The 25,980-nt window shown below is 49.9% G+C and overlaps 7 protein-coding genes across 7 annotated transcripts; 4 read left to right on the forward strand and 3 right to left on the reverse strand.

Annotated features, from left to right (window-relative positions):
• Positions 1–23: 23 nt before the first annotated feature.
• Positions 24–722, reverse strand: BDW47DRAFT_123883 (uncharacterized protein; the record flags this gene model as incomplete). Its single annotated transcript, XM_024816142.1, has 1 exon — positions 24–722. One exon carries the CDS (start codon positions 720–722, stop codon positions 24–26), a length of 699 nt encoding a protein of 232 aa, XP_024673939.1.
• Positions 723–6,743: 6,021 nt separating this feature from the next.
• Positions 6,744–9,135, forward strand: dus3 (tRNA dihydrouridine synthase DUS3). The gene is made up of 3 exons (XM_024818917.1): positions 6,744–7,033; positions 7,097–8,956; positions 9,010–9,135. The coding sequence occupies exons 1-3, from the start codon at positions 6,813–6,815 to the stop codon at positions 9,089–9,091; spliced, it is 2,163 nt and encodes a 720-aa protein (XP_024673940.1). The 5' UTR covers positions 6,744–6,812; the 3' UTR covers positions 9,092–9,135.
• Positions 9,136–9,309: 174 nt separating this feature from the next.
• On the forward strand, positions 9,310–10,993 carry BDW47DRAFT_101943 (putative BAP31 domain protein). The gene is made up of 4 exons (XM_024811755.1): positions 9,310–9,568; positions 9,708–9,842; positions 9,892–9,989; positions 10,049–10,993. The coding sequence occupies exons 1-4, from the start codon at positions 9,548–9,550 to the stop codon at positions 10,425–10,427; spliced, it is 633 nt and encodes a 210-aa protein (XP_024673941.1). The 5' UTR covers positions 9,310–9,547; the 3' UTR covers positions 10,428–10,993.
• A 1,252-nt stretch (positions 10,994–12,245) lies between these two features.
• BDW47DRAFT_123886 (thioesterase family protein) lies at positions 12,246–13,115 on the forward strand (the record flags this gene model as incomplete). Its single annotated transcript, XM_024816143.1, has 1 exon — positions 12,246–13,115. One exon carries the CDS (start codon positions 12,246–12,248, stop codon positions 13,113–13,115), a length of 870 nt encoding a protein of 289 aa, XP_024673942.1.
• Positions 13,116–13,947: 832 nt separating this feature from the next.
• BDW47DRAFT_116140 (uncharacterized protein) lies at positions 13,948–17,802 on the reverse strand (the record flags this gene model as incomplete). Its single annotated transcript, XM_024814890.1, has 6 exons — positions 13,948–14,514; positions 14,602–14,826; positions 14,971–15,225; positions 15,328–15,871; positions 15,928–16,762; positions 16,815–17,802. The coding sequence occupies 6 exons, from the start codon at positions 17,800–17,802 to the stop codon at positions 13,948–13,950; spliced, it is 3,414 nt and encodes a 1,137-aa protein (XP_024673943.1).
• Positions 17,803–21,074: 3,272 nt separating this feature from the next.
• On the reverse strand, positions 21,075–21,900 carry BDW47DRAFT_101947 (uncharacterized protein). Its single transcript, XM_024811756.1, has one exon. It carries the CDS (start codon positions 21,665–21,667, stop codon positions 21,455–21,457), a length of 213 nt encoding a protein of 70 aa, XP_024673944.1. The 5' UTR covers positions 21,668–21,900; the 3' UTR covers positions 21,075–21,454.
• Positions 21,901–25,609: 3,709 nt separating this feature from the next.
• On the forward strand, positions 25,610–25,977 carry BDW47DRAFT_4017 (uncharacterized protein). The gene has a single exon (XM_024818936.1). It carries the CDS (start codon positions 25,723–25,725, stop codon positions 25,906–25,908), a length of 186 nt encoding a protein of 61 aa, XP_024673945.1. The 5' UTR covers positions 25,610–25,722; the 3' UTR covers positions 25,909–25,977.
• Positions 25,978–25,980: the final 3 nt, after the last annotated feature.

The raw sequence follows: 25,980 nt of genomic DNA on the forward strand, positions 1-25,980 counted from the left end.
TAGATATATATATTAAAGGGTACTCACTCATCACGTATCCAACTTCCCACCGATATCCCACCCCAACTCATCCCACCGACCAAACTCCCAGCCAACGACTCTCGTCGTTGCTTATCGCGGTTGGATCCGGAGACGGAGATGGGTTTCGTTCCGTTGCCCCATTGGGCGGTGGCCGTGCCGATGGAATCCTTGCGAGGCGGGGGAGGCTTGAACATACCCAAACTTCCACCGTGGGCATGGGACAGGCTACCGGATCGCTCGCCATTGTTGGCTCTTTGCAAGGCGGAGGTGAGGTTGGAGGCCTGCTGTCCCGGCGGAGAGACCGAGGTCTGACGAGTGGCGATGTCGATGGGGGCGGCACCGGTCGTCATGGTGAAGGGTTCGACGTAAGGATAATCGAAAAGCTCCTGGAAACTGGAAGGAAAGGCAGTGGGATCAAAGTAGGAGGTGTAGCTGGTGGTGTTGTTGTTGTTGTTGTTATTGTGATGGTGGTGGTGGTAGTCGTCGGCGCCGGCGTCGGGATCGAGGGGATGTTGAGGCCAGGGAAGATCGGACGATGATGCCTTTTCCCTATCTGGTCTGCGCGGTTGCAGGCCAAAACCTCGGGGAGTGGTGACGGGGGTCGAATCCCGAGTCTCGGCTCTATCCAGATCACCAAGGAGGGGAGAATGATGTAGAGAAGGCGGAGGGGGGCTCAAGGAGTGTTCTAACGATCGGACCATTGAAGGAGAGAAAGTGGTTGTAATTTAATGATGGGAGGGAAAGTTGAGAGAAACGGCGTTAGTTTAGGCGGGATCCCACAGTCCAGCGTAAGAGGACGCTTCGTTCGGAAGTTGTCCCGCTTTGGCTGGGCGGGAACTGTCACTGACTGGACGGATTCGGGAACGGTGGCGGGACGTAACGATGATTATTACCCTGTTGGAGATGGGCTGGGAGGTTCCGATGAGCTGGACAGACTAGAGTAGTGGCAATAGTATTGATTGTGTGTAGTATAGATCTTGTGGTTTGTAGAAAGGAGAATGTTGATGTTTATTACAGAAGGATGGACATCCAGACAAAGAAGCAAAGGCAACTGGCAGGAATAACAGACGGGATGGAAGAAAGGATGCGAGTTTCATATTATAAAGAGTGGCGTAATTATCCGGTAATCCAGATACGCGGAGTCCGTCATTACACCGGGGCGTCCGAGTTAGTCATCTTATCAGCCTTAGTGATTTCAACTCTTCTTCCAATTATTTCATCGTGATGACTTCTTTACGTTGCCACTGTAAACCATCCAGGCGAGTCATGCCTGGATGAATGGCCCCTTGATCGCAACATCCTCTCATTATGAGCCATCCAGATTCGATCAGTCAATCTCCGTGACCCGGCGGCATCCGCGGTAGATATCGCGTCCAATCAATCCGCACAAAGACACTACCTACCTACCTAGTAGGCACTTACTTCCTACCTGTAAGATCCGAATCGAGAGTACGGGAGTTGTCGGTATCACTTAATACCAGTGCATACGGATTCATCCATACTGAGGTACCTATTACGTCGGTATATCCTCTGTCCTCTGTCTAGTGGGTAAGCCCCACGGTAAATTTCTCTACCCAAGGTTCACTTTCAAGAAGCTAGTATCCATTGATATTCCATTCTCTGCCTCCAAGTGGGCCTCTCATTCTCTGGTCGGCCTCGGTCTTCCCACGTTTTCTAGAAGGTCCTAAGCGACGGTAGTCAGTACGTCTTGGGGGTTTTCCATCTTACCGTTTTCTTACCACCATCATACGGGATCAGCCACCCGCCTCGGTCTATCTCGACATCCATTCCTATAGAACATGTGTTATGATCATCTGTGTGCTCGAAATCTCATGTCTCGAATAGTCAATAGTCATACCAAGACACAATAGGTAATAATATCGAGTATCGACTCGATATTCGTCCACCATCGGCTCCACAACAGAGCATCCCCCCTCCCCGTAAGCCAACGCTACTGTAGGTACCGGGAGGAGCAGCCAATCTGCCGCGTCAAACGTAGGGAAATCACCTTACATCATTGGTCGACCCCAGAGCCAATTCAAGTGGGAAAATCCAATGGCCACGCCGGACAACGCCTTGGGTCTTGGCGACGTGATCACAAGATGACAGGGGGCGCGTCTGTCGACGTTCTTTCGGTTGGGGAAGTCGGTTGGACAATCTACTCGACACCCTTGTACAGATACCCCGTAGATCTGAGGAGACTTGCGATGTTCTAATCTGATATATCCACTCGATGGGGATGGCCATCCCTACGCTTCACCGGTCCAGGGTACTCGACAGCACGCTGTGGAGTGTGCTCCGTCGAGCTCCAGGCGAATGGAGACCTTCATCATCTGAGATCCACTGCGGACGGTCCCCTCTCTGCCATGGGAAGAGGTGAAGGTAAAGCACAGCTGGCATTTCCAAGGCTCCCGGGTACGCCTCGGGGTGGCGACTGGCGAAAGACTTTCTCTATTAGTCTAGGTTGGAGGAGCGATGTTTTGGTGTTACCCTCATCCCCATGTCCCTCACAGGGAAAGGGATTCATTCCTCCATGTGGAAGAGCGATGGGTTTGTAACACCGAAGGATCCATCTACGAACAGTGTGACAAATAACAATACGTACACCTGTCCTCCGTCCTGCATCTTTTTAGTCTCCACGACCGATCGCCCCTAACCTTCAGGCGTCAGCCGATGAGGAGAGAAAGAAGCAAACAATATCATATCGTCCGAACATCACCATTCCCTGTCTAGCGCAGGACGAATTGACTTCCCCGGGATGTCTAATAGGCGGACGGTCAGAATAGGATAACCTGTCGGGTATTTCTCCGCTGATCCCGCCAGCCTCATGTCTCATATTAAGTTTGATAGGAGTTGAGAAATGGGCGTATGATTCCTCTCAGGAGATACGATGTACAGGTAGTTGGAGGGAACTGGTAGGTGAAATTAAGTTGAAGGACTGTGGATCAACCTATAGATTGTCAGGCGTTTTAAAATAACAACAAATGCAACGCAACGGGGCAACGGCAATATTATACTACTTAGTACTTACTACATTACTCACTACTTAGCAAAATGACGCCTATATGGTATAACAATCAGTACCTCAATTCCATCGGTAGGTTGTTGCCGAAGACGAGGCAGTCCCCGAGACAACCCCGGCCAGCAACCCAAAACAGTAAGTCTGTCGAGCGGCCCCGTTCAAGCGGTGAAACTTGCCACCCTCCACCATGCTTCTGCCGCCTTTCTAGCGTGGAACTAATCAATATCTATTACATTCGATGCATATCTAGTACTCGAAACGAAAGAATATGAAATAGTAATGATGCTCATCAGATGTCCTCTCCAAAGAATCTCAACTGTTATTACAGAGCGGGGATGGCAGGGCAGAGAGAAGAAAGGAGGGAAATCCATCCCAGATCGGTGGCGCAACCGTTCCAATCGCAACCACGCCCTCCTTCCCCTCACTCGTATAGCTGTAGATTTACACCGCCCATTCCTTCGAATCCCCCCCCCCAAAGAGGTATAGTACGGGATCACAATCGGTTGATGTCATTGCTGACCTGCATATCCGGGGAGGTCAGTGCCAACAGCTTTACCTATCAGGATCAAACACGGTCGATAAGGTAAGTAGGTTGATAACAAGGGCCAACGGGCGCCCACATGCAGGTGTTGTTGGACTTAATCCCCACCCCTCTCCCTTCCTCCCCATCCCGCTCGGTTTCCAGGGATGGGATGGGCGTTCGAGTCAGACTGATGCAAGCGCTCGGATCCCGGACTTCCCAGCTGTTGGTGTAGGAGGTGCGTGTACGTTGCGTGCGTGCATGCGTGTGTTGTATGAACGAACCATGGGTAACTATGTACTACGTAGACGCCTCGGCTCTACAATCCGCCTTTCCGCCTGGATACCCGCAGAAGCCGGCATGAGAAGTTGAGAGTGTCTTTGAGATGATATGGTAGGGATAGGTCGGCATGGAAATGAGCATGCTATGCAGTGGCAGTATGCGCTATAATACTACAAATACCATATTGTAATGCTGTGATGGTTGTCAGTTAAACGGTCTTATTACGAGTATTTACCAGGTTTTACCATGTCTAAACGAGACCTTGACATGATCACCAAAGGATCACCGAGAGCGGCGATCCCACCAGAAATGAAATATTGGGATCAACTGCCATCGTCAGGTTATATCTACGATGACTAGATGAGTAGCTAGGTTGCCCAATTGAGTAGTTCTTCATAACATATCTAATTCTTCCAGAACTACGATGGCTTGGTAACGCTGCTGGCAAATACCAATATAGACCCATTACTTCGTCTACGGTATGTGGATCAAGCTTCTAGACATAACTTTGGCCTCCTGGTATGTGAGGGACTATCCAACACGAGTAACAAGCCAGGCAATGAGCTGAGGATGTAAAGCTGAATAGATACGTATCTTTATACTACTAACAACGTATGCTCAAGGGCGGTTCCCGTCTCGGACCGTCCTGGAACTACTGATAAAAGGGTAATTAACACCTGACGGTAATAATTTAAGCTTATTATAAGAGTGACTAGCGCATTAGCATCTAGTATCAGCTGCTATAAATAGTTCAGTTATTATATACCTTAGTTACTAACTTAGTCATATCACTAATGGTCTCCGGTTATTGTGTTGTTTGGGGTAAGGAATGGTTGCAGCTACATAGAGCCACTGGCCAAAATATCGCATGGATGTGACTTCTCATGCTTCAATATTGTGTTTCTGACACAGACTGCGGTGGAGATCCTGGTAGCTACTGCTCACCTCCAGTAGTCTCGTATATCAAACTTCTAGGGCAGGTTAGTTGCTCTGAGCCAAACCAAGTCCCTCACAGGGCAAATATCCTAGGACAAGACAATATGCGGATATTCTCAGCCATCCATACCGGATGGAACCGGCTGTCTGTCACCTAAAATAGTTATCACCTCTTAATCCTGGCAGCACTCGACGTCCTATGGTTCAATTGCATCTTTAATACAATTGCGTCTATTATTCAACTGCGTCTTCAGTTCCACAACACCTGTAGGTTTGTACCACCATGGTCAATATTGATAGAGCAATAAATAGCCCTTCATGCAAAACCTACCCAATCCACTGGACTAGAAGAACTAAAACACGGGAGACAGTCAGTAATCAGGAATGTGAAAACGGCATGTTGCACGACATTCCTCAGATCCAACCCAACACATAAACCAAAGACAGCCAGATCCGTACACCACATCCGGAACGTCATCTAGGAAATTAGTTTAGTCATTATATTGTGTCCCAGAAACCAAATATACAGACTTGGAAGGTTCCATTCTACCCCACCATCACCCCGTCCGGGGCGGCAGAAATCCCCACACGGAACGGAAGCAGAGAGACATGTACGATCCCTATACATACCGATGGTAACGTCAACCCCAGTGCAGAGTCAAAGGCAAGGGACATGTAACCTTATGTCATACTGTCCCCGGGATTGATTTCCGAATGATCCAGCATGTTGTACGAGATACCTCTCAACTGTTGGGCGGAGTGCAAGGAATTCGAGATGTCTTACCTCCAATTGGGCCCTTCATCCGTGCATCTGCGGGCAGGCTACATCCCCGGTTTCGTTCGATGAGCCGTTATCGACACGGCGGATCGAACTCAAGGATGTCAATGACGTAGCTGCTGGCCGAGCCAGGGCTGTCTGGACTTCAGCACAACAGCTTTTCTTAGACAAGAATGCCTACAATGAAACCTAAGACAGCTGGTCATCTAAAACCCAGGAGCTCAAGTATCCGACGAAGACAGGAATGTATTCCCTTTTTTGGATGATATGTGACACCGTGGTTCGTTCAGGTACCACTGGCGTACATGACAAAGCTGGACAGCTTTGGTGCTAAGTTGCGTGTCATTGTTGCATAGGGAAGTTGTAACTCTATTTCCATGGTCTAGTATGCCCTTTCTACTTGGGGAAATAGATTCCCAGTGATGAATATGCCTGTCATTTGAAGACAGGTATTCGATTCTCTTCCGGGGAAAAGAGAGCTCACCATCGTCCATCTATTGTCTTGGGAGATTATAGCAATTAGATGAAAGTGAGCACTCATCGCTTTCCATCCTCGAGGAACTGTTTTTCAGTCAGGGCTATTGGGGTTTTATACATGCCCATAGCAGTATATCCAGGCGGGGTGTATATAATCTTGCCATCGCTGTGGTCCCCTGCCTAAGTGTAAACACTATCCACAGAACTTAGCAGTGTCCTATCTTACTAGAGCATTAATAAACAATTTACTAGTTCACCACCTTTCTCTACTATATCTAGATAACCTAATATGTTTGGCGTGATAGTACTCCACATTACAAACACATAAGACTAACAAGCATCTTCAAAGTAAAACGAGTGACCTATCTCTATACAAATACTGCACATTTGTTCCCAATCCAATAACCAATTATCTCCAATATATTGAACTACATTGTTAATGATTAAGGTAAAAAATCGTCCATCCAATCTATACAATCTTGTACGAACCAACCAAATCAGTGGCCAATTGTCGCCCCTGCGCCACCCGAGATGCCCCACACCAGCATGTGCAAACACTACAAACTCCTCTCCACGCCAGTATCGCCAGCCCGAAATTTTTATCGCCAGGACTATGTCCATACTCGAGATCGGTGCGGAGAAGGGTTATTTTTCAGGCACACATTGAATCAGACGTCTGGTAATACACGGACGTTTATCTTTCCCCATTATAACTGTGCCGCTTAAAGAATTACCCAACCTCTCTCCCTCGCAAATCACACATCGCGGGGCTAGCCATGGACTCGGAAAACATCCAGGCACAAGCGCCGCAGGAGGCCCCCACGAAGAATGGTGTCCCGCCATCTGACCACACCGAGGAGCCTCCCGCCAAGAAAGCGAGATTAGATGATGCGACGACGACGACGACGTCGTCGTCGGGTGAGAAGGCTCCCACTGACGCTCGTGACGCGCGTGATGCGCGCGATCAGCGGAGAGGCTACGCCCCCGTCAAAGCCGAGTAAGTACATACTTCGCGAAGTGGCGCAGATTGTGTGCTGGATCGTGTTGCTAAGTATCCCAGGTTTATCATCCAGAAGCCCGAAGCGAGCGCGCCCGCACCCCAAGCGGATCCCGACGACGCGGCCGAAGCGGCCGGCTACGACGAGCGCCAGGACGATAGGGATAAGAAGGGCGGGAAGAAAAACAAGGCCGCTGGAGGAGCCAATTACCGTCGCGATTTTGGAAGGTCGCACGATGCCAAGGGACTCTGTTCCAGCAGGATGTTTGCGCCCGAGTTCTCGCCTGCGAAGTGCGGGTTTGGCGAGAAGTGTCGCTTTGAGCATGACCTGCGCACGTATCTCAAGGATCACAAGCGAGAGGATCTGACGGTGTTCAATGGAGTGTGTCCTGTTTGGGAGGCCAAGGGAAAGTGCTTTTCAGGCTGGAAGTGTCGCTTTGTCGGATCGCATATGGTTGAGCGCGACACCGAGGACGGGCGGAAAGAATTGGTCTTGACTGAGGACGAGGAGCGCAAGAAGAAAGCGCAGCCGGTATTGCCCTTTGTCAACGAGGAGGGTCTCGCGAACGTGATTTCCATGGATGAGAAGATGGCTTTGTCTCGGCGCAAGGTCGATGTCTCTCGGTCCGATACATATATCTCGTGGCAACTCGAGCAGGAGAAGGTGGACAAGACAATGACTCAGGCGCAGAAGGATGACAAGGAGGAGTATCGCGCCCGCTATGTGGAGCCTCCGTTCCTGCCGTCGGAGAAGAGACGCCTGTACTTTGGCCCGGAGACTCCAGCTCTGGCGCCGCTGACGACGCAGGGCAACCTTCCTTTCCGACGGGTGTGCACGGAGCTCGGCGCCCAGCTGACCTACTCGGAGATGGCGATGAGCATGCCACTGATCCAAGGCAACAAGTCAGAATGGGCGTTGCTGAAGGGACATGAATCTGAAATGCTTCCCCCCACCGTCTCAGGGAAGGACATCGTCCAGGGCTACGACAACACGAAGGATCTCAAGTTCGGAGCCCAGATCGCATCAAACAAGCCCTGGCAAGCGTACAAAGCCACCGAAGTTCTGTCGCGCTTTACACCCAACCTGCGTGTCATTGACTTGAACTGCGGCTGTCCGATCGATCTTCTCTTCCGTGACGGAGCCGGATCCGCGTTGCTCGAGCACCCGTCTAAGCTGGAGAAGATTCTCCGCGGTATGAACGCCGTGTCCCAGGAAATCCCCATTTCCGTCAAGATCCGCATGGGAACTAGAGACAACGCCCCGAATGCTCTGAAACTGGCCGAGCGCCTCCTCCTAGGTGGCTTCGAGTCCCACCAGCGCGACGCCGGACCTCCGGGTATTGCCGCTCTCACTCTCCACGGCCGCAGCAGGCAGCAGCGGTACACTAAACTGGCCGACTGGGGATATATCTCTGAGTGCGCCGCCCTTATCAAGCGGCTAAACCAGAAGACCGACGAAGTCGCCGACACTATCCGGGAGCCAGACGCTCGGCACCAGCCCAACGGGGGCAAGACCTACTTCCTCGGAAACGGCGACTGCTACTCCCATGTGGACTACGACAACCATATCAACAATGCTGGGGTCGACAGTGTGATGGTTGGTCGTGGCGCGTTGATCAAGCCGTGGGTCTTCGAGGAGATCCAGACCGGACAGTACCTGGACAAGTCGGCCACCGAGCGTCTGACACACATTGAGAAATTCGCCAAGTATGGATTGGAGACGTGGGGATCCGACGAACACGGAATTGGCACAACGAGACGCTTCTTGTGCGAGTGGCTGAGCTTCACGTATCGCTATGTGCCCATCGGCTTGCTCGAGTACCTGCCGCCGAACATCCAAGATCGGCCGCCGCTTTGGCGCGGTCGGAATGAGTTGGAGACGCTCTTGGGAAGTCCCAACTACAAGGATTGGATTAAGATCACGTATGTATCCCTTATTTACCTCTGTTTTATTCAATTGCTAAAGATCTCTGCAGTGAGATGTTCCTCGGTCCCGCCCACAAGGATTTCAAGTTCGAACCTAAGCACAAGTCGAATGCCTACGAAGCGGAGGGTTAAGCATTGCGCGTATATAGATTTACATAAACTAAAGATGGGGAAACACATCTTGTACATACATCGAAAGCGTTGTAGATACCACTATCCCATAGTATCCCATAAACACCGATCCTCGGCATAAGAGGGTCGGGTCACGTGCCTGTGCCAGCTTTCCGACGTGATGACGTCTTCCTCGCACTACCACTGCCAGACCACCTTACCTTCCTTCCCACACAACTTTCCATTTCCCCCGAATCCACATCTCATCCTGCTCTCGACGTCATTTGGTCGAGACAGTCATCTACTAGAGTATAAATCCAACTGGATTATATCGCCATTCGGGCTCCCACAACCCCTATTCAGCTCTGAAGGTCTTTGTTTACTTTTGCACATCCCCCACAACCGCGCCCGATCCAAAATTCCTGTTTCAGATAATTGTGGACAATTTCAAGAGGGACTTGTAAAGCTCCAGCCACAATGACTCTCTACTACAGTCTAGTAAGTGTTACAATCCTGTGGTTTTGTGGTTGTATCGCGAGTTGCGGATACGCTGCCGCCTACAGCCGGCCACGTCTCAGAATCCATGTGCAGCACGGAAGCTTGATTTCGAACCCCAACTGACCATACACGCACTCAGGTATTCTGTCTTCTCGTCTTCGAAATGGGGGTCTTCATGGCCCTCATTGTCCCGCTCCCTTTTGTCGTCAAGCGCAAGCTCTTTGCCTTTATCTCGGAAAGCCCCGTCATCGCGAAGCTCCAGTACGGCTTGAAGGTGTGTTGGACCCGATCTATCAACACAACAAACATTAATCGGGCCTCAGATTACCTTCATCTTTATCCTCATCCTGTTCATTGATAGCGTCAACCGCGTGTACCGCGTGCAGCTGGAGCTGTCCTCTTTCCACAAGGAGTCCATGGGGTGAGTGCCCCCTTAACTCTCCTGCTTTCCAATAACGAGGTCTGATCAATAAGTAACAGAGCCGCCGCCCTGGGCACCGATCGCATGGAGGTGCAGGCCCGCAAGTTCTACTCGCAGCGCAACATGTACCTCTGCGGTTTCACACTGTTCCTGTCTCTTATCCTCAACCGCACCTACACCATGATCCTGGAGGTTCTCCGTCTTGAGGACCGCGTCAAGCTCCTCGAGGGCGACAAGAAGGCCGGCGGCAAGGACTCGCGCCGTCTGGCGCAGGCCGGCGAGGTTGGCGAGATCGGCAGCCTCAAGGACCAGCTGGCTGCTAAGGACCGGGACATTGAGACTCTAAAGAAGCAGTGCGAGGGTCTCACCCGTGAGTACCACAACCTGGGCGATAAGGTCTCCGAGAAGTCTGAGGGTACTCCCAAGAAGGATCTATAAATGATCTCTGACGCGGATGGTATTCGGTATTATTGAACACCGCAACGTCTGCCGACAATGCGGTGATGGAAAGGTTCAGCGTGGAATCACAGACTGTGATCCAACGGTGTCGTTTCTCCACGATTATACCGGTTTACAAGCTTATTTCGGACTTTTATGTATGGGCACTTGTGCTCAAAATTCATGTGTTTGCTTTCACGCTTCATGCTTTGAGGTATGGGAAGCGCTGGGTAGATATCCCCCTCGGGGGTTATCAGATTGTTAGTGTGTTATTTGTTACGAGGCACAGATATTTTTTGACCTACTTATGGTACACCAGTAGCTACTATTGTTTCAATGCGTCTGGTACACGATCACGCCAGTATAGATAATCATCAAACCGTGGGCTGGTGTTGGCCAGCTAGTCTACACAATCATCTTGTCAGGGTTGTTCTTGTAGGATATCAAGAGCCAACCAACCATAGCTGGGAGAGATAGCGAAGCTGGATTGGTATCAGACACGAGTTCCATGAAAGTGCCGTGGAATATAGTGAGCACAAGCAGTCAAAGGGTAGTCTACCACCTAATTAGTGAGTAAAGCCTGTTATCCTCATTGCTGTTTCTTCTCGACACATATTTTCAAACATGTTGGTCTCCTAAGAGCCACTAGAGTCCCCTCACATTATACATGGGCTGTCAGTCATTCAGCTGTTATGGATGGTGTCCCAAAAAAATGATGATTAAGTTTTTACCTGGTGTTATAGTCCATACTGTGCGTACATAATACCATATTATAGGTTTGGCTTCACGAAAGCCTCCAAAGATTCTATCAGCCATCCCCTTGCTCATATCTGGACCAAGGAATCATGTTATCAAAGCATGCCAACTCCACATGATTATCGTAAGCAAAAAAAAGCGTCAACCTTCCATTATGTGTAAGACAGTTTACCAGACAGATCTCCCTCCCAGTTATAGGGCGATCCAGCCCTAGCCGCTGCGGTTCTGTCAACCGATATTGGCACTTTCAATGAAGTGACCAAACCGATTTTTCGGCGATGATTATCACTAATGGGATTGATATCCCTAGTATCATAATAACGGTTATGGTTTGACTGGACATAAACCAGCTATCCAATCACTGGTACCGATTGTCATTCCCGACCTCATTTTCTAAGAGAGGTCTGGAACTTCTGCAGTGGCGGCTTCTCATAACAGCGCACAGATCTTACCCTTGCTATAGTTCGCACGTTCGTCTTGGTTTCGATACTGCGTGACTAGGCCGAGTTCCTGGAAGCGATCGAGTATCGCTCTTTGTAGCCTATACCACCTCATTATCAGTGTATCGCTTGCGTTACATATTTAATCAACATATCAAGTTCCCGGCCTGAGGCGTAAAGTACAGGGCCTATTTGTGTTGTGTAAAATCAAATGCTACCATTATGATATTGCAGTCATGATCAGCGTCTCAAAAATTCTAGCTTGACAGATGAGAAGACTACATCGAATGCCAGATATTGTCATCTGCCGAAACTCCACCCAGACGACATCCGTATTTCGGCAACCTCGTGCTAGATATTCTGGCGGATTACAATATCATCTCGGAACGAAGGCTCAACCTGAACTTCATGAGATAAAATGTTCCTCACGCTTAGCATCATAAGTTCGCCTCGGGGTTCGGACTAAGGAAGTCAACCGATACTAAAGATTAGCGTTATAATAAGGATCGGCTTCTCTCACGAACAACGGTTGCTTTTAGTTATCATTTGCGATCATCCCCGCAATTGAGTCGCGTCCGCTTAATCACTTCACCAGCAAGTGTACACAGCCCAATTAATCACCATGGCAGAGACAACTCTAGCACAACAGATAGCGATCACCGGACTAGGCAACGACCAGTTCATCTCAGTCCACCACCCAATCCGAATGGGTGCGCTCGCGTCCTTCGTGTACGGCGGAAACACTTTGGGGGTAGCCATCAACGCAGCCTACCAGACAGTATCCCCATCGCACCATCTGTACTCTATATCCGGACACTTCGTACGGACCGCCCGCGACGACCGCAAACTCCTCTGCCGGATAGAGCGCATCCGAGACACGAAAAGCTTCCAGACGAGACACATCCGAGTATACCAGGAAGAGGACAACAGCTCGACACCGGCACTGTGCCTGCTCGCGTCCGCAGACTTCCACACGGAGGAGGACGCCTCTATGGCGCTATACTCCGCAACACCCGAAACAGCGACCCGCAAGGACGACCAATCGTCCGTCCCTCAAGACCGCGACATCAACCTCCTCTACCAGAACATCACGCGGTTTACGACGGCGCACCCCCTCCCGACACCCACCTCGCGGCTCCACGACGCGCCCTCGAGGATAAGCGCGGAGCGATTCCACGTTCCCACCCCGCTTTCGTCCGAAGCGGAGCAGATCGCGGCACTCGCCTTCCACATGGATAAAGGGCTAGCGTTCATCCCCGTCTCGCACAGTGGACACATGCTCTCGCAGGTGGGGGCGTGCGCGACGCTGGACTTTTCGATGCGGCTGTCGACGCATAGGGTGGATCTCAGCAGGTGGCATACTATGGAGCAGAAGACGATTGTTGCTGGTAATGCGCGGGCGTTGAGTGAGGCGCGGGTGTGGGATGATGTGGGGGGGAAGTTGGTTGGGACTATGAGCCAGCAGACTATTTTGAGGCCGGGGCGGCTTTAGTAGTGGGCAATGGCCAGGTCAGGCCAGGTTAAGGACCCTCACCTTAACCTGACCGCGGTAAAGTAATAATTAACTATTTTAGCTTTATAGTACTGTCTGGTCAGTGCCATGGTGCTACAGCCCGCTGCCTCTAAATAAGATAGTTTCCTATTACTGACTAAGGTCTCTCTTAATCAACTAATCATGTCTTGTACAGGCTTCTAATAATGATATCTTATTAGCATACTGTCTATTATATTAAAATCTCTACTAATCAAACTTAGTCCTTATTATATACTCTATTACTAGGGCAGTGCGCTGTGTCTGACAGACATCGACAGTTTAGTCTTAGTGTAGGCCTTGCCCTTAACACATCCGGCAACTGCTCGAACTACAACCCATAATCTTAGATTCGCAACCTGGCAATCTATATTAATGCAAGTCGTCAACGCCGCGAAGCGTTCTGTAACCCCCAAAGAGGATCGCCAAAAATAAGTTCCGATTCAAGATGTGTAGACTCGCTGGAATTCCAAGTTCTTAATGCTTCGTCGTGCAAAAAGGTTGCGGTCCACATTCAACGATTTTGCTCCGAATATCACCTTCGAGACCTAACACTTGGTCAGGAGGAATGGCGCCAGATCAAATATCTTCTTTGGATCACTCAGCCTTTCTTCAACACTGACCAGACGGTACTATAAGGAGGGTGTCTCCAGATCGTACCTGGACCATGGCTGCGTGGCATCGCCGACACGCTCCCTAGTAAGACCGGCGGAGACTGCATGGTGACTGGCAATAACGTAGATAAAGGACCCGTTTGGTATTGTCCGTACATTGCATAGTAGCAGCACTGATGTCAAATGGATCCATTTGGAACGTCCTCCACGGCACCACTATGGAGTAACATTTGGACAATATCACTATACCCCCCGGAAGACGCTGCCCGTAGTGCATTGGCGTAACTTCCACCTTGTGCATTTACATTAGCCCCACACACGAGCAGCATCTTAACAATACTCATATGTCCTCCTCGACAAGCTGCCTGAAGGGGGTTTCCATACTGCCCACACTCTGTATTGACTTCTGCCCGGTTGTCGAGAAGCATCTGAACGATATCTATATCACCTGTGCGAGATGCAACTTGCAGCGCAGTACCGTATTTACCACCCTTAGCATTGACCAATGCGCCTTTCTTCAGTAGCCTTTGTACAATGTGCTCATGCATACCCGCACAAGCTGCTTGGAGAGCGTTACCGTAACGCCCTCCCTGGGCATTGACATTTGATCCCCTCCTCAAAAGCAGATCAACGACACTGTCCTGGCCCGCGCGAGAAGCACTCTGCAGAGCATCACCATTAGTCCCGTTCCCAGAATTGACATCAACCCCGTGGTTAATTAATGCGATAACGACACATTCACAACTCTGTTGGCACGCAGCGTGGAGAGCACTCTTATATAGTCCACCTGTAGCGTGGGCGTCAGCTCCTCTTGCGAGGAGCAACCTAACAACCCTCTCATGTCCCGCCTGACATGCAGCTTGAAGGGCAGTACCGTAAACCCCACCCCGAGCGTTGATTGAAGCACCACGATCAAGAAGCGCCCGAACGGTGATTTCATGACCTCCATGAGCGGCAGCTTGAAGAGCACTGCCATACTTTCCACCCTGTGCATTGACGTCGGCTCCATGGTTAAGCAGTATCAAAATGGTCCTTGCATGTCCGCCTTGAGCAGCAGCCTGGACCGCACTGCCGTATCTTCCACCATGTATATTTCTATCAGCACCGTAAGCGATTAGGTTTTGTACAATACTGTTGATACCACGGCTGCAAGCAGCCTGGAGAGCAGTCCCGTAAAGTCCGCCCTGCGCATTCACATCAACCTCCCAGTCAAGCAGCATTTGGACAACGGCATCATGGCCTGCAAGACTGGCGACTTGGAGCGCATTGTTGTAAACGCCGCCTTGGGCATTCGGATCGCATCCGAGTTCCAGAATCGCTTTCACTTCCGTTTCTAAGCCCCCCAACGAAGCATAATACAACCCGGCGGCAGCTTTAATTTCTCCGTTGTATATATCCGGGCCCCATTCGTCCACCAAACGGTCCGGATTGTATAAACGAAGAAAATTGGTGTATGCCTGTCGGTGGGATTTTAAAAGGTCCATTATCAGCTGACCCAAACTATTTTGTTCCTTCTTCCTGCTTTTGGCATGGCCGATCCAGTACTGTGCAGCGTACACCGCGAAGGGAAACCTTTCTATAATTTCGCGTCTGGTCAAGTCCTCACGCAGTTGCAGCAGATATGCCAGACAGATCTCAGCAATTGCGGCTCTCCCTTCCGTCTGCTGGAAGTGCTTATCGAATTGTACACCCACACGGCCCGAGACCAGGTACTCCTTGACAGAGTAATGTGCCAGATGAAGTTCTTTGTCGTCTGCCTTGACAATATCCTTTTCACTGACGGAAACCACAATCACAAGGCTGGAGCAGTATTGGGAAACTTCATTAGGATCGGGCATCCGATATTCCGGATCAAAATATGGCTCGCTTTCCGGATCCACCTCTATGGCATCGACAGCCTCAGAAAGCCGCAGCGGTCGCTCAGAAAAGGCCAGAAGCTGGAGTATTAGTGTAGCCCGCGCTTTGTAACGCTCGGGAATACTCTGTATAATCTGGGAATACGTCTCTTCTAACCCCTCCGGAAGGCATTCTAGTGCAGCACGGAGACTGCGAACATCGAGATGTTTCTGCAGCGAGTCAAGCTGACATGCTGCCCATCGAAACCTGTATATATTAGCTTCTAATGGGGCCACGATGGGAGAAAACTATGACTGCCTTACATTCCATTCACGCGCTCCATTAGGCCTCTTTCAATCTCATCTTGAACATGCGGTTTCGATCGCCATCGTTTGAATCCCTTGCTCAGTCTGATCCTTGCGTGAACGTATTCGCGGATATCGGCGCAGATGAAACTGCTCTGGAGTTCCACTATATTAATGGATCCTTCCAATTCTTGGACTTCACAAACAATATCTTGGTTTGCTCGACCAGTGAAGAGAAGGTGGATATTTTTCTGTGTACGGTGTATGTCTCCTATCCACCCAAGTAACCCATCCTCTGCGGATGCGCTGCGCGTGCAACACTCGTCAACAGCATCCAGAATAATCCAGACGTCTTCAATATGATCAATCATACTAAGAAAGGTCTTCTGGAGTAATCCATTGCTGGGTTGCTGCAGCCCCTCGTTACAAGAGGCGAATGTGGTTTTGAGATACTTTTGACTTGCCTCTCGCATGCAGAAAAGCTGAATAATTAAAGACCGAAGCATATTATCAAAGGCCTGTTTTCTGGTGTCATTGAAGTCAAAGTAGAAGTATAACACCGGCTGGAGATGCAGTGTGTCAGTCAGGTGCTCCACCATGGTGGCGCTGAGGACTGTCTTGCCACAGCCGGGAATGCCCTGGAGCCATAGTAAGGAGTGGTGCTGGGCCTTCCAGTGTGTAAACTCCGTACTCTGTAAAAACCACAGACCTGTACCTTTGTGCCGCTGTGCCAATGCCTTGTGATAGTTGAGTGACGGATCAGGCGGCGCTAGCCAACGTTTGATCTGGTCTTGTTGCTGTATTGAAAGAATACTTTGAGTAGCCAGGTTGTTTTCCTGGACATCTTTCTGAACTGGAATATATGTCATTGCAAGCCCATCATGAATGCAATTCGATCTACATACCAGATACTACAATGTCGGCTAGCCTTCGTTCATGTTCAAGCCGAGCGGGAGGAATCTTTTTCAGCAAGTCGCTTGCGTAGACAGCTGCCCCCATCGCAGCATACCCTTGCCATATTTTATTCTTGTGAGTATCAGAGTAATCACAGATACCACGAATGACCAAGCAGGGGAAATGGTTCATCAAACCAGCAGCTTCCATTTCAAAACAAAGAGCATCCTTCTCTGCGGACAGCTTATCACGAACGCAGGCATCCTTCATCAGCTGGTTTGCTGATGCAATAAGGCCGTAGTGAACCATTGGACCCTGCTCCGTTGTTCGAGCAATCCGTGAAACCAAAGATTCTGGTGTATCTGAACAACTGTGCATGCAATAATCGCGGTCGCTTACCACATGGAGGATGTGGGAGTGATACAAGCGATCAGTCTTCGGATCTGGCCGAGCATACTTCTCTCTCATCACTGGATTTTGTGCCAACCTGACGTTAATTTTCATTTCCAGCTGATTGCCCTTTCTCTCGTATTCAGATTTGATTCCAGTGACCGCCGTCCTCAGGACCATGGGTGGCTGATTCAAGAACCTGCCCTGTTGAAAGCTTTGCGTTTGGATTGTTTTTCCGAAGTCGTACTGGAAAACGCCGCCATGATCACGGCCTGGCGCACTTACTACGATATCTCCCAAGCGGATATCATGTCTTGGACTCGGAGCCCCGCCTCCGATACCAACCATAAGTCCAACCCGCACATTGGGGAAGCTATGCAGCATGTCCCTTGCCACAGCCGATGCCGTATCTGTACCATATTCACCATCAGGAAGGGCGGCAATGGCAATGTTGTGTTTCCCCATCTTCCCTAGAGTGTAGGTATTATTGTCATTCGGGGCCACGTTCTCTGGCCCTTCATGTTCCTCGTCAAGGACTGACTGGGCGGCAACATATTCAGTCATGACGGCGCAAATCCAGCCTACTGTGTACTCGTTTGGGTTCAACATGGTAGACGAGGCTGGAATGACAGTACCTCGCTGAACGGATGTAAATGCACAAGCGCTCTGTTCTTTGGGCAACAGCTAGTGAGCAATAGTCATCTACAGGGTGTTTGTGTTGTAGCCTCGGGATGAATTGACATAGGAGCGGGGTTGGACCGTCATCTGGGTGTTAAAAGCAGTACAACGAGGCTGCACGGGCAAATAAATACGAGACTCGAAATCCTAGCGCTTACTGAAGGAGAAGGTGTTAGCCTTGTGCATGAGGTGAGGGACAAGGCCGGGGATTCTCAGGCTTATAAACCGCTGCTTCTTCCCTCATCCCATTTTCGTCAGTCAAATCTCATTACTCACCCTAAGGAAGGTTCCTCGTCTTGCAAATTCCAATACGGCAGGTTTGGGAAAAAATATTCTAATTCAATCCAATGGATCACAAGTATTCGGTGGATGAGATGTATCCCCCTATTGAGGGGAGCCCTCGGCCTCCGCAGGATCCCCCAGATCCAACGGCAGAGGCAGAATGGAAGGAATTGAAATTGGTGAGTCTTAATCGCGGGCAAACGGACTTGCAACTTAACAAAGTCCAATAGAGCAACACGCCAGCAAACTTCCCTGCGGAAATCCGAACTCAGATGCAACAATCAGGTGCAAAGATTTACAGGGATTCAAATTACCCGTGGGTAAGTATCAATGTTTACCCTTGGGCATTGAATGGTCACCAATCTTAAGATTGTAGAGTATCGATCTGCCTGAAGTTAAATCAGGCAAGCTCAAGGTGGAGTGGGAGGAGAGTGGTCAGAGCCATGAGGCTATATGGGTGGTATGGCAACGGGAGTGGACACAGCTGTCATAGGTAATCTGGCTACAGGGCTATCAACCCGATGCAAGAGGACACACGAAAAAATGGCAAGGATCAGAGTGAGAAACCCAAGAACCTTGTGCCGCCCCACTTCGTCGCCATCACTTCATAGAAACAAGAGAATAGGCAGAGTCAACATACACAACAAGCGTTTGACTCAGGCGAATAAAATATGCATTGACGGCAGCCTACTCGAACCTGTCGGTAGGAACGATTATATTCCAGCACTGGAAGAGGACAGCCCATTATGTAGGCTTGGCCAGACCATGTACGGCCTGCAGAGGTAGATAATTTGTGCAGGATAACTCGTCAGGAATACAGGGTACCTCGTTACAGAGCTTGATGCCATTCATCCAGCATGACCCAGAAGGTTATTAATGACGTATAAAGTGCCATAAGACCAATACCAGATTTCCATCTATTGAATACTGGATCATGAGGAGGCGTTTTCCATGAGAAAGAGCCGTTTAAGCTCCAAGTGAGCTTCTAGGCGCCTGGGTGGTCGGTCACATTGCTCCTTCTCTCAATTGTGATGATAAGTTTGCCCAGTATGGTTGTCAGTATATTCAAGAATCGGATTAGTACTTTCCGCAGTACTAATTAATTTCAAGACAATCTACGCTACATATACTAGCTAAGAGAGGGAGATATTAAGGAAAAAGGTATTAAAAACAGCAGCAACAAGACCCTACCACCCAAGCCAGTGCGGACGCAATGGAAAATCCTATCATAAGCCAGGTCGCTGCTAGCATCTGGGAGCCAAGGCCTGCATGGATTTCTACTGGCTGGAGCATGATCTGAATATCCCTAACTAGCATACTATTGGTGACAGTCATACTTGCTGATGCTCTGATGATGAACATCGTAGTGGCCTTGTGGTGGTTAGTATGGACATATTCCACGGGCGACCAGGGACTTGGAATAAAGAACACGGCAACAGCCACAGCCCTTAAACGGAAAGGGAAAGACTTCGAGCTGGTGAGAAAATCAAGTGCGTATGTGCATGTGTATAAAGATATAGTAATAGAATGTACATAACTTGATATTAGATATGCTATATTTGTATAATCAGACAGCAACGGCAACAGCATCAACATGACGTATAGTCTAAACGCATCAAGGCAATACAGGACCAGGTACGAGTAATACCACATACCGAACCAAGTCACACACAAACCAAATAAAGCAAGACAAAAGCGTAATCAAAGATAAGGATGGCCTCGTGACCCCGTGCATGCATCTTGGCACGAAACAATAGTTTAGTTTAGCATGTCGAAGGAATAAAGTTAGGCGGAGTCAAGATGCTATCAGGGGTTACACTGGGGTGCTAGATCTAGATGGAATCTCATTTCCTTACCCCCTTGGGCACTGCGCAATGCACAGGTGTTGACTCCTCGCTGCCTAATATGCATGGAAGTGTCTGTCGAAATTGACCGAACTGGGCTGTGCAAATATGCAACATGGATATCTACCCACATTTTATGATGATAAAGTACGCGTGTCCAGATCAATCCCTCTCACTGGTCTATGCAGACTTCATCTTGCCTAACAACCTGCCTACCTACGTAAACAGCCTAGCAGGATGTGGGGAGATAGAACCTAAGGTAGCTCAGCACCCCTCGCCTTGCCCTTTCCGGCGTCCGGAGAGAAGACAGGTCATGCTGAGCCAATCTATTGATCTGCTTGGCCTGGGCTTGTTTGCTTTTTTTTCCTTTGCTACAGTCGTGGTTCGCTTCCTGGGTCCTGTGTCCTGTTCTCCCCTCTCCTCTCCTCCCCTCCCCGCCGCATCACTGATCGCCAACGGGATATTTCCGTTTTGGGACTCCGGTATCGCTGACTGACTTTCTTGGTCATTCATTGTCTTCACCGGGAGCATGTCAAGTGACCTTTCATTTAGGCGATAACCTTCTAAGAGCGTAGCTGAATGAGAGATAGACCCAGGAAAGAAAGAAAGAACAAGAAAAGAAAGTTAGGGCTAATCCCGCCCCCGTCCATCTATCCCACGCCGCCCCTCCCTTTCTTTCCTTCTATCCGTCTTCTCCGCTAAAAGCAAAACAACCCAAAAAAGAAAAAGAAAAAAAAAAGAAAAGAAAAACAAAACAAAACAAATAGAATTAAATAAGCCTATCTCTTATCTCTTGGCACCCCTAGCAAGGGGTAGAAAATATGACATGTTGTCCCAAAGTACATACAGTCACCAAGGTACCACCACCCTGCCCGCCTTTCTTGGCGGTCTCCGTCGGTCGATCATACCACTTTATTTGTTCCTTGGCGAGGGAACACAATCTGTTGATGATCCGGCTTGCGGTTGGCTTGGCGGGGTGGATCATTTTGGGAGAGTGGCCCCTTTTTGTTCATCTCATTTCGAGGGGTGGGAAAACATTGGTCTACGTCTCTACGAGGGAGGGGTGGTTGTATGTAGATATGGTGGTGTGAGGTATCATTGGTAGTTGGTATACCTGTAGCATGCAAATAGACATATTGTCTGGGCTCAACACGAACAGAGCAGGTAATAAAGTACTGAAAAGAAAAAGAAAAGCGCCAGAATAAAATAACATGTACGAATGCCACATGCAGCCTTCCACCTCCCCCCTCCTCACTCCTCCACCGCTGATTCTTACGGAGCCCAGTTCATCATCGGCTAGGATAAACCAACAATCCTATGTCTTGGTGAATGGGTAGATACCCAGCAGTGAGACAGGTAGAGCAGAGGAGACTAGTCGTGGCCAGCGCGAGCGGTGCGAAGACGGGGACATGCATGCATGTCGCCGTGGCAGACAAACGACTGCACATTAAAGTGATTTACTTCCGCTGGTCCATTCCCAGGTAGAGAAAGGCCTGCGGCAGAGAGGAGACGGCTTCGCCTACTTGCGAGCCCACCGAGACTGTCGAGGACTGGCTGCTGGAGCGCTCGCGGACTGCGGCAGCGGACTGGTCGGCGGGGTTGATGGAGGAGGGACCGGCCTCGATGGGGGCGAGGACGAGGAACTTGCTGGTGGGAGTGTAGGAGTACATTTTGATGGTTGTTTTGGTTGAGGAGGGTTGTTGTGAGAGTTGAGAGTGGGTGGAGTTGAGGTTGGAGGGGTAGAAGTACTAGTAGGATGGAGTTGTGGGGAAGACTTTTGAGACTTTTAGTCGGAGGACTTTTGTAGAGAAGATTTTTTCCACGAAGAAGAAGAAGAGAGAGAGAGATGGTCAGGAAAGATGAGAAGAAGATTCTCCCCCGGAATTGAGGGCCCTTATATAGGTCAATTCGAAGAGGGGGTATCGCCGGGCATGAAGGATGATTCCGGGAAGGGTCGACGATCTGCACACGACGTGATAAGCCGAGACTTTCCCCACACCCGACGGTGGATCACAAAACACGCTGGACGGGGTAAAGGCTTCACATGTTTTAACACGTCATTAATAATGGATTCCCACTTCGTCTGTATCTCTTGGCTGTGCGAGTTTCCGAAAACCCATCAGTGGCCCCATCGGGTCCATCCTGTAACCCCTATTGATACTTCGATACCATCATACCGCCCCTATCTTTCGCGGGGGATCAACCACCACCGGGCGTAGAGTGGAGGGTGTTACTCCCTGAGGAAACTGAACCAAAAAGTAGAATCAAATCCAATAGGCCCGTACGGGCATGTGCGCAGAAGTGGCTTTTTGCTCGTTTCCTCGAGGCCGACGCAACCCGAACAGCAACCAGCAACCTCGGATGATCCGCAGCTATGCAAGTTAGGGTTATTTCCGATACGTCGCGAGAATACAGTATGGGACCGTATCTGATACGTCATTCCTGAGGCATTCCTGCTGTTCACCTGACCCGGTCCGGGCATCTTGTTTCTAGAACAATGCTTGGCTCAGTAAAGGGTTGAGATAACTTCCAGACAGCTTCTAGAGCCTGTCACGGTGGTTGGAATGGGTAAGCCCTTGCTGCGGTCTCATCCTCGGATAGCCCCAACGCAGGATCAACAGGATCCGTCTGACACGGAATGAGACTTGGTTGAATACAAATGTCTTTCTTGAGAGTCAGCACTGCTGCAGCGAAAGGAGAAGCAAGACAAAGATAAACACAGATGCAAATACAATGAAGAACTGAGGCAAAGTGAAGAACGAGCGGCGCAGCGCGTACCAGTCACGTGCCCGCTCATCCACCACAACCAGAACAAACAACCAAACAATCAACAAACAACGACGAAACAAAAGCGAAACCCGATCGAAAAGGCGAGAGGACCGTGATGAACACCTCTCTGCCTTGCCAGTACTCTCGCCCTGCCAACGGCGCTTAATATGAGGCCGTGCCCTCGCAGGAGGGGGCCATTTAGCGCCCCCATTCTCCGCGCCGTATCGCTCCGTCACTCCATTCGTGGCGCAGAACGCTCAGCGGCTGAGAGTTTCAGACGCTCCTGGCCATCCATTCTTCACCCTCCCCTCCTCCAAGCAAAGAGCGCCGCAAGTGCTGTGCCGACAGCTTAATTCCTTTGCCATGCTCGTCAGGGTGATGAAAGGAGCGTTCCATCGATGGAGTCTGGGCTGTTCCTGGCACATGTTCCTGGCGATTTAGCCGACTGCCAAAACCCTGTGCCATATGACGCCGGCGCCGCAAACGCCTGGTATGAGTGATTTTCCGCCGTCGTGGCCGACGATCGTGGGCTTCGGATCTCTGTGCCATTGTCAACTACGGGCAGTACTCGTGCCGGTCTCAGAACGGATGAGAATACTTGAAACAGGAAAGAAAGGCAAAGAAACGAAAAGAAAGAAAAGGAAAGAGAGAATGAGAGGTATTCGAAAAGAGAGAGATGCAAATTAGCCTTACCGGCGCCCTTAGATGTCACCAACTGCGCCTACCCCTTCGGGTCAAATGTATTGGCTGGGCCTTGAGTAAACGGTTCGGATTGTGATGGCACTGCTTTTCTTGCAGATGCATCCCTGATCTCCGTTGCCCCTGACCTGTCAGGCGTTCTTCGACCAAATACTGCCTCCCATACAGCCTCTTTGAAGGTCAATGCGGGGGAACATCACGACCAGAGATGACCAAAAACTGCGCCATTTCTCTTGATGAGTGGACCATTCGTCCGCAGGTCAGGCATACCGGGACCAGACACGGTCAGTCGAGAGCCAGAGAGAGTGGGGGGGTTGATGATGGTGAGAAAGGGGAGATCCGGCAATCACCAGATTCGCGCTTGATATCGGAAATCACGGGAGGAGAGCAGCAGTCTGGTTGGCTCCAGGAAATTCCCCCCTCTCCGCTTTCTCCTGCCCACCCAAGGACACATGATAACCGACGGCTGCGTGGGAAGACGTCTGTCTGTTGACGGGCGTCGGCTGCGTGACAGTCGTCAGATGGACCGGTCCGGAGTCGCCGTCGAGACAGCTTCCTGAGCCGTCGGTCTGCGACATGACCTCCACCTCCCCGGGATGGAGGGAATGGTGTTGGTGCCGCTGCGGCAACTGATTTGCTTACACAGCTGTTGGATTCTAAGGTTGCATATGTGGCTGGCCCTGTTAACTTCCAGGGCAGTGTCGGTGCGTGTCTTCAGGATGATGTCAAGTGCTTCTCTCCTTTCCCATGATGCATTGCGTTTGCGGAAGTCTACGAAGAGCTTGGAACAAGGATGACAGGCGTGACTATCATGGTTCGTCGAGGTATGTTGGTCCAGCGAGCATGATGCGTACCCTCCCCCGAGGCTAACCTGACTGACTGACCTTCGCCTTGCCTCTCCTTTCCTTTCCCTTCGTCCCCTCTCTCCTTACCCCCCTCCAGCTCCCGGTGCACGCCACCTTCACAGATGATCCGCATAGCCGCCCGTCCTGTTCTGGTGTTGGGGAAATCAGGTGCAGTAGCCTTCGGGGCGAGGACCGCTTCGATTTGCTCGTCGGAAGCATTTCGTTGGGAATGTTTCCTTTGCAGCGTGATGTAGATCGAATCACCAACTCTTGCGGCGCATTTCCATATGGGTCCCCCCGGGCTGCAGGAAGGGCGAAGGAATAACACTTTTTTTTTTCCCAATTTTCTTTCCCCTTTATTCTTTTTTACAAGCGAATAGAATGCAAGGCGTAGTTTGATCTGATTCGATTATTATTATCATTACTATCATTTTCTTTTCCTTGACCAACCTTCTTCATAGTATACTTGAAAGCATCCCTGTCCCCCTTTTTGCCATTTCTTTTTTTTAAACTCCATTTAAATTTATTTTCCACAGTGAATGATATTTTATACCCCCTGTCAGGCCCTATAGTTACTCATTTGCCCTCAGTTAATTCGTGTAGAACGGCGCTGTTGCCTTATGTTGTGCGGCACAGTTCGTGCGCAGACCATCCGACAATCTCTCTCCAACCCTTTTGCAGCCTACTAAGAGAATCATCACTCTACTTACTGCGACCTGCGCCGGGAACACCGAGTCCTATATTTAAGGCCCTCCAGGACCCAACGAACTTCAACAACAACAACGACAACAATCTCAGCAGCTTTCTCTCCATCTTTCTCTTTCTCTTGTCCTAGAGTTAGAAAACCCTCCGGCCCCCAAAAAAAGCCACATACACAAGTTTCTTCTACTTCTACTTCTACCACCACCAATCTACATAGTACTTGGTACTACACCACGGCACTGTCTATCTACCTGACTTGTTGATTCTACGACCCATTCTCGTCCCATCTACCAAGCCAGTCACTCGGTCACTCAGTCAATCAGTCAAAATGTGCTCCCAATACGTCTGGAAATACGACTGCGGCTGCGCCGTGCCCGAGGAAGAGATCGTCTTCTGCGCAAAGCGCGGCACATCAGCTTGCACTGGGGTACGAACCCAGATCCGCCGACGAGATGGCTACGTCTGCCCGAACCATGGGGGCTAGAGATGGATTTTAGACTAGGCTGGTTGTGCAGTCACTCTTCGAGGGGAGAGTCAAGACACGCAAAGCAGCGTGTCTATGTCTGTCTTGGTCTTGCTTGCTTCGCCTGATGTGCTGCTTGGTTTAGCTGCAGGTTATATGCCGAGAGCAAGGGAGTTTCAATCTGTTCTGTCTGTTCTATTTCGTTCATTTCGTTTCTTTTGAGGGGTGAACCAGAAAAGGAGAGAAAATGATCAAAAAAAATGTATTGGGGGGATGTCTCGAGTTTTGTTTCCGAATACCTACTATACACCACTGTTGTTGTTGTGGTTCTGCTACTTCTTGTTCTCTTGCTGCTCTTGTTTTTGATCTGTTCTGTCTTGCGGAAGTATCATGGTTCCCAGTGCCATTGCTTGAGGATTATTGCTTGTCCTGACTATCATTGATTAATTACTGTTGGAGTGTCTATCTATCTGCTACATATTCAGTATCTATACTCTTCAGATGT

This window comes from Aspergillus candidus, assembly GCF_002847045.1.
Source record: "Aspergillus candidus strain CBS 102.13 unplaced genomic scaffold BDW47scaffold_10, whole genome shotgun sequence".
In the NCBI taxonomy this organism is placed as follows: domain Eukaryota; kingdom Fungi; phylum Ascomycota; class Eurotiomycetes; order Eurotiales; family Aspergillaceae; genus Aspergillus; species Aspergillus candidus.

What these genes read in the sequence shown, in the direction of transcription:
- BDW47DRAFT_101947 (XM_024811756.1), bottom strand. Translation starts at nt 21,667, where the DNA reads ATGTACTCCTACACTCCCACCAGCAAGTTCCTCGTCCTCGCCCCCATC.
- dus3 (XM_024818917.1), top strand. Translation starts at nt 6,813, where the DNA reads ATGGACTCGGAAAACATCCAGGCACAAGCGCCGCAGGAGGCCCCCACG. An exon ending in TACGCCCCCGTCAAAGCCGA is followed by an intron (nt 7,034 to 7,096) that starts GTAAGTACATAC and finishes TAAGTATCCCAG; the next exon opens with GTTTATCATCCAGAAGCCCG. An exon ending in AAGGATTGGATTAAGATCAC is followed by an intron (nt 8,957 to 9,009) that starts GTATGTATCCCT and finishes AGATCTCTGCAG; the next exon opens with TGAGATGTTCCTCGGTCCCG.
- BDW47DRAFT_4017 (XM_024818936.1), top strand. Translation starts at nt 25,723, where the DNA reads ATGATCAAAAAAAATGTATTGGGGGGATGTCTCGAGTTTTGTTTCCGA.
- BDW47DRAFT_101943 (XM_024811755.1), top strand. Translation starts at nt 9,548, where the DNA reads ATGACTCTCTACTACAGTCTA. An exon ending in AGCTCCAGTACGGCTTGAAG is followed by an intron (nt 9,843 to 9,891) that starts GTGTGTTGGACC and finishes ATCGGGCCTCAG; the next exon opens with ATTACCTTCATCTTTATCCT. An exon ending in TTCCACAAGGAGTCCATGGG is followed by an intron (nt 9,990 to 10,048) that starts GTGAGTGCCCCC and finishes AATAAGTAACAG; the next exon opens with AGCCGCCGCCCTGGGCACCG.